This window comes from Castanea sativa, chromosome 1 (assembly GCF_040712315.1).
Source record: "Castanea sativa cultivar Marrone di Chiusa Pesio chromosome 1, ASM4071231v1".
Classification (NCBI taxonomy): domain Eukaryota; kingdom Viridiplantae; phylum Streptophyta; class Magnoliopsida; order Fagales; family Fagaceae; genus Castanea; species Castanea sativa.
The window spans coordinates 9,096,051-9,102,301 of record NC_134013.1 but is presented as its reverse complement, the minus strand read 5'-3'; the positions used below and the strand labels follow the sequence as shown (position 1 = coordinate 9,102,301).

Below are 6,251 nucleotides of genomic sequence, written 5' to 3'. Positions count from 1 at the left end.
TCCTAGGCTGTGGGTGTCATAGTTGTTTTGTTTTTCAAATTTTTTTTTTATTTAATTAGACATGATTTTTTTTTTGGGACATGACTTATTTTTTGATAAATTGGGTGATTGCTTTTTTTTTTTTTTTGGTTGTTTGTAACTTTTTTGTTTTAACTAGCCATCATTTTTTAACAAGGGCGTGAGTAAATTTATACAAACTCACTTTTTCTATCCCTCCATTTTCCACTCTGAACTAAACAAAAATGGGAGAAATTAAAATATTTTCTATCCTCTTACTTTTCCATTCTCCTACCATTTTCTATTCTCTTACTTTTTCACCTATTCAACCAAACAGACCCTTAGGAACAAAGTCATAGTATTTCATAATAATAATGCTTCTTTCATAGTTTTACATTCAATCACCACTTGTTTTAATTTAATGAAAAAAATTACAAAACCACAACGATAAATGAATATTTTGTTTCATTGATAGAATTGAGAATTTATATTTGATAGAAAATAAGTTTACAAAGTCTTAGTCCTAGATACACTCTAAAAATTATATGGCTTTGCTCCTAGTTATATTCTAAAAAAAAAATTACATAAATAAATTCAATCCATGAATCATTGATCTAAGACTAGAGATTAAGTTACTGAGTGGGAACGTATTAGGCACCAACTGCCTGATAACCAACCAATCTTCTAAGATATGGTGGTCATGGTCTTCTAGAGAGAGAGAGAAAGAGAGAGGGAACAAGAAGAAAGAAGATGATCGATAAAGAGGGTCATATTATGGATGAATCAACCACCCCATGTTTAACCCATCTCTTCTTTTATTTTTAATACAAATCTAAGTTAACCAGATTTCTTTGAACCAAACTTAAGCATAATTAGATTCCCCCGCCCGGCCCCATTTTCATTTGAGTTATTATTTGCAAAATAATAATCTTGTTAATATTCTATTTGTTGGAAAAAAAAAAGAATAATAATGTAATTGCAGTTGTTCGTATTATGATTCTCCTAGAGTTCTTAAGATAACTTTACGTCCGAGTCACAAAAATCTTGTTCATTGATTTCAAAATGAGTTGAGTTATAATTTGTCACATTATCAATTTTTAAACTAACTCTAACTATCATCATTTTTGTATTTATATAAATTATATATTGAAATAACAAATTTCAATCAACTATCATTTCAAGCTTAGGGTTAGGGTGTGTTTGGATAAGAAAACTCCATGCTAGAGTAGATATACTAAGAACTTTTAAGAATTTTAACATAATCGTCGACACTAATAAACTCTCGTACACAATACTGATCAACTAATTATGCAAAACGTGCCAGCATATTTAATTGGGTTCATGCCAACCTTTGTGCACCATAAAGTCTGACCAAACTCATGTTGTTTCTGACATAAGAAAATGTCCGTGCACATCTGAATGATTTCAAGAAAGTATTAAACAAAATGAAGAACAATATTGCATAATATGGAGAAAAAAAAAATGTAGGAAGAAGAGAGGAGAGGGCTACAATAAGTGAATTGGGAAAATAATCATTAAGACAAGGCAACAATAGCTAGGGATTTTTAAAAGAATTACACTAATCCCACATCAAAGATTCTGACATAAAATTCTTGATAACCCACCACCCCATCCTATACGAACCTTATCCCAATCTTTCTAGTTTTTCTACATCTCAGCCTCTATGCCTCCCTCCATTGCCACTGGTTTGGCAGTACCCATCTCAAAAGTTTGCTTCTCAGTCTCATTCGGCTTCTTCATTGAATTCTTGTTATTGTGCATCCAAACCTTAAGAACCTGTCTCTTCACTCCAATCTCAGCACAAAACTTCACCACTTCCTCTTCATCTTGTTTCTGAATCCTCCACCCAACCTTCTCAGCAAACTCTAACATCTTGTCCTTCTGTTCCGGTGTGAACTTAGTTCTGAACCTCTTCTTTGACACAGTAAATGGTGGCTGTGGCATTGCCTCTGCATTTGTATGGAACACATTGAGGTCTTCACTAGAAGACTCAGTCCCTCCCCCACCACCACCATAAGCTACGTTCATTGGTTGAACAATGGGAGCAGTAGGGTTTGTATGAAACCCCATTGAGAATTTTTGATGGTGTAGCACTCCAGCTGGAGATGAAAGCGGGGGGATTTGAAGAGGGCTAAGCACTATACTTCTTCTTGAACCAGGACTGAATTGAGTCTCACCATTAACCTCTTTTCTGTGAAAGTTCCTGTGGCAATCACAAGCAGCACACTTCAAAGCTTCTAAGGACCCTTCTTCACCGCTTGGCATGAACTCTCCACAGCCATCAAAAACATTGCCTCCAGTGCTCGCTGCGTGATTCCTTAAGCATTCTCGGTATCTAACTGTTGCTGCTGGTTGTGGGTTTGAGTTGGATCTGCCTAACATGGGTGCAATTGTTGCACTAGTAACTGGATCTGGGACTGTGACTGTAACTCTTGCTTGACTAGGGTGGTGTTGTTGAGGAGCTAGGGATTGTGTACGACTGCGGCTTGTAGTTCCACTTCCACCATGAAATCCATCTCTTCTTCTCTCAACTTCTAGTGATCCTCCAATGATATGACCACCATAGCTAAAAGATCCTGGGATTCCTAGTTCTTTTTCTTGCGCTTTCATTTCCATTATTTATGCACTACTGATGGAACCTCTCAATCTTCTACCCTAGCTTAGATCTTGGACCGCTACCAAGATTTTGTACCTTGTAACTTCTCTTCCAATCAAAAAGGGCGACAATTTTTCAAAGAGATAATTAGAGGTAGCTTAACTAATTTTCGTGTTGTTTTTTTTTCTCCCACTTCCACCTGATTTAGAATTAGGGTACTACTAAACCCACCAACCTATGCTGCTAATTTCAACAGTTCTCACTTACAAGACGCGTGCTTTGAAGAGAGAGAGAGAGAGAGATCATATGATATAAAATAATTGGAAACAATAACTCAAAATAAATAAAAGAAATCAAAACTTGGACTTGGACCAAACTCACAGTTATGCTACTGAGAAAAGCAGTAGGAGCAGCAGCTTTACCAACTATTTGGCTTGCACTTGAGCACAACCACAGAATTAGAGCTAGAAGAGAGAGAGAGAAAGATGGGGTTTTGGTTATGGTTTTGGTTTTGGGTTTGTGTTTCAGTGCTTCCAACAGGCCAGCTACACATCCAACAAGAGACAGCTTGGTTGCTTGTGGTGAAGCCAGGGAGAGATAATGAGTCAAGTGCAAAGAGAGATACTGATGAGAGCAAGGACTCACCCCTCTGTATAAAACAACCGACAACGTCACGTTCATCCTTCTCCCACGCCCTGCCATTTGGGTCCCACCAGGGTCCCACACCCCCACCCTTCATTATTGCTCCTTTTCTCTTCCTAATCCTAACACAATTGACTCTCCAAATTACACAAAGACACGTCATGTACTGCAGAACCATACCCCTAATAACTACCTAGTGCGACGTAGCTTTTGCTAGCTTTATCATTCTCTTAACAAATCCATACTTTCCTTAATAAAACACTAAACTACTTACTAGAGTAGGGTGTGATTCGGTCGTAGAAATTTTAGTATTATTTTATATTTGTTTGATAGAAGTTGAGCGATTTGAACCTTACATTTTAACAAATGAGTTGTATTTATGATGATAGCTTTATTATAAATCTGGTGACAAATATAGTATTACCCATAATCATTATGTAGCGTGAAATGGGTGAGTTTATACTAAAATTTTTTTTTTTAATTCAAAAATATAAAACACGTACTTATTTATTAGAAACTAACAAGAATCAGAAATACATTACATAGTAGTGGGATCATATTGACATGGGTAAAAACTTGGAAAAGTGAAAAGTGGGAATGGTCCACAGTGATGGAGTTGTCGTGTTGTGCTTGTGTCTCAACTCTCAAGCATCAAATGCTAATATGCGACCCTCTGCACCCTCTGCAACACCACGCTTGCTCCCAAGCAATGTCTTTACTTTTCTGTGATGCTATCGATTGCTTTATTTGTCTCTCTTTCCACGTCTTTGCTTTGGTACTTGGTTGCTAAATATTTGCCAAGTGACGAGAGGAGGAGCGTAAGCCTAGTTTTATAGGGTAGTTAGCCAAATGCTGCAGAATTTTGTGTTTTAAAGCTACTCTTTTAGTCATACTCTAGTCATGTGAAATCATCTGTTACTTTTATTTAAAATCTCACCCCAAATTTTAGTCAAAAGTCATTTCCTTATTTTAACTAGGCAAAATTTTACTTTTGGTTCCAATAATTTAGGGTATGTTTGTTTTGATCCTTGTGCTTTTTAAATTTTTTGTTTTGGTTCTTGAGTTTCTCAATAACGTTTCATTTTGAACCTTAGAGCACTTGCAGCAGTGGAGCTAAATAGCTATATAGCTATTTTAGCTCTACCAAAACACCAAAAAGAAGCATGCAGCAGTGGAGCTAAATCTATATTTTTTTAGCTCATTGCTACAGTGCACATCTATATAGATGTGCACTGTTCATGAAAGCTAAAAAAAATTAATTTTTTATTTTGTGTTCATATTACCTTTTTATTGTGGTGTTTTTATTGTAATAAGATGTATTATTTTATTGTGGTAGATATATTATTTTATTGTGATGTTTATATTATTTTATTGTGTTGAAAGCTAAAATAGATCCACTGCTGTAGCATATGTGTAGGTAAAATAGATAAAGTAACTTTTGGTAGAGCTAAATTGCTAAATTTTTAGCTCCACTGCTGTGGATGCTCTTACCATCATTTTAATGATGAAACTTACTAAATAAATGGCTGACAAAATACTCACCTGACACACACTCACAAAAAAAAAAGAAAAAGGAAGAACTTTAAACATTCAGTTTTTTGAACCAAAATCGTTTTGTACAAAAGTAGTGAGTGTGTTTGTGTGTGTGAGTGTGTGAAAAAAACATTGCTCTAAAAGAAAAGCTAATTACCAATCTAGTTCTTTTAACGAGGAATTGCCTATACTTTCTGCTAACGTTTATGTGTGTATATATATAAAAATTACCACATGGATAAAAATAGAGTTTAGACTAAGGTGGTTACAAATGAGACTTTAACGAAAGTTTTGTCTGAGCTCGCACAACAAAGTCTTGATTTCACTCAATTGAGTTCTTTAATCTTACACAATGAACAAAGTTTCAACTTTTATGGCCTGTTTGGATTGAGGGAGAGGGAGGATGAGTAAAGTAGAGTAGAGTAGATTTAGCTTAAAATTAATCTATTTTAAGCTAACTCTACTCTATTCTCCTCCACTCTCCCTCCTTCTCCCCTTTATCCAAACGGGCCATTAGCCATCATTCATTACTAGGAATGGATCTCAACTTGTACATCTAACAATAAATGTCTTTCATAAATATTAAAAAAAAACAATGAATATCTAGTTCGGTACAAAAATAAGCTAATAATTAACCAATTTAAAAACTATTAGGACTCTCTTAATTTTCTGGATCAAGTCATAGGTAATGCCCACTCATATATGTTTCTTTTGGTTAGTGTTAAATTCTTCAAAACCCTATCAATAACTTCCTAGCTTTGGCGGCACACCACCTCACCAAGACTCCTATTAATATCCAACTAGCTTAGCTGAGTTTGGCTTACCTCAAATATTTTTTTAATTAGAGGTCTTTTTTGTTTTAAATACACAATAACAAGTGGTAGTAAGTTTTAATCTTTACTTTTTATTTAGTTAGTGGGTGATGTGACAGTTTATCATTAAAACAAAAGGAGATTCCAATTAATAAAGTACTGGAAGTAAGCTAAACCTTAATCACACTAATTGGAGGTAAGCCAAACCCTAGCCGCACTAATATGAGGTTAGCGATTCAATTCCAAGTCTCTAAAATTAAAAAGGATAAATTGTAAATTACACTCCTAAATTTTAGGAGTATTTGGATTTTATACCCTAAAGTTTAGAATTTAGATTTTAGCCCCTGACGTTTTGGGATGTTTAGATTTTACACCCGACATTTCAGAATTTGAATTTTACTTCTTAAATTTTAGAAGTGCTTGATTTTTATTCCTTAAAGTTTAGGAATGTTTGAATTTTATACTCTAAAATTTCAAAATTTAGGGTATAAAATCCAAGCATCTCAAGTTTTATATAAAATTCAAACACCCAAACATTAAGAGTAAAATCCAAGTTTAAAAATTTTAAAGTATAAAATTCAAACACAATTTAACCGTATAAAATAGAATTAGGGTTCACAACTAGCGAGTGATATCTTTGCTTCCATGCC

At 34.6% G+C, this 6,251-nt stretch overlaps 1 protein-coding gene across 1 annotated transcript; it reads right to left on the bottom strand.

Moving 5' to 3' along the window:
- Window positions 1-1,365: 1,365 nt before the first annotated feature.
- Window positions 1,366-3,218, bottom strand: LOC142643261 (zinc-finger homeodomain protein 2-like). Its single transcript, XM_075817808.1, has one exon. The coding sequence runs from the start codon at window positions 2,632-2,634 to the stop codon at window positions 1,666-1,668; it is 969 nt and encodes a 322-aa protein (XP_075673923.1). The 5' UTR covers window positions 2,635-3,218; the 3' UTR covers window positions 1,366-1,665.
- Window positions 3,219-6,251: the final 3,033 nt, after the last annotated feature.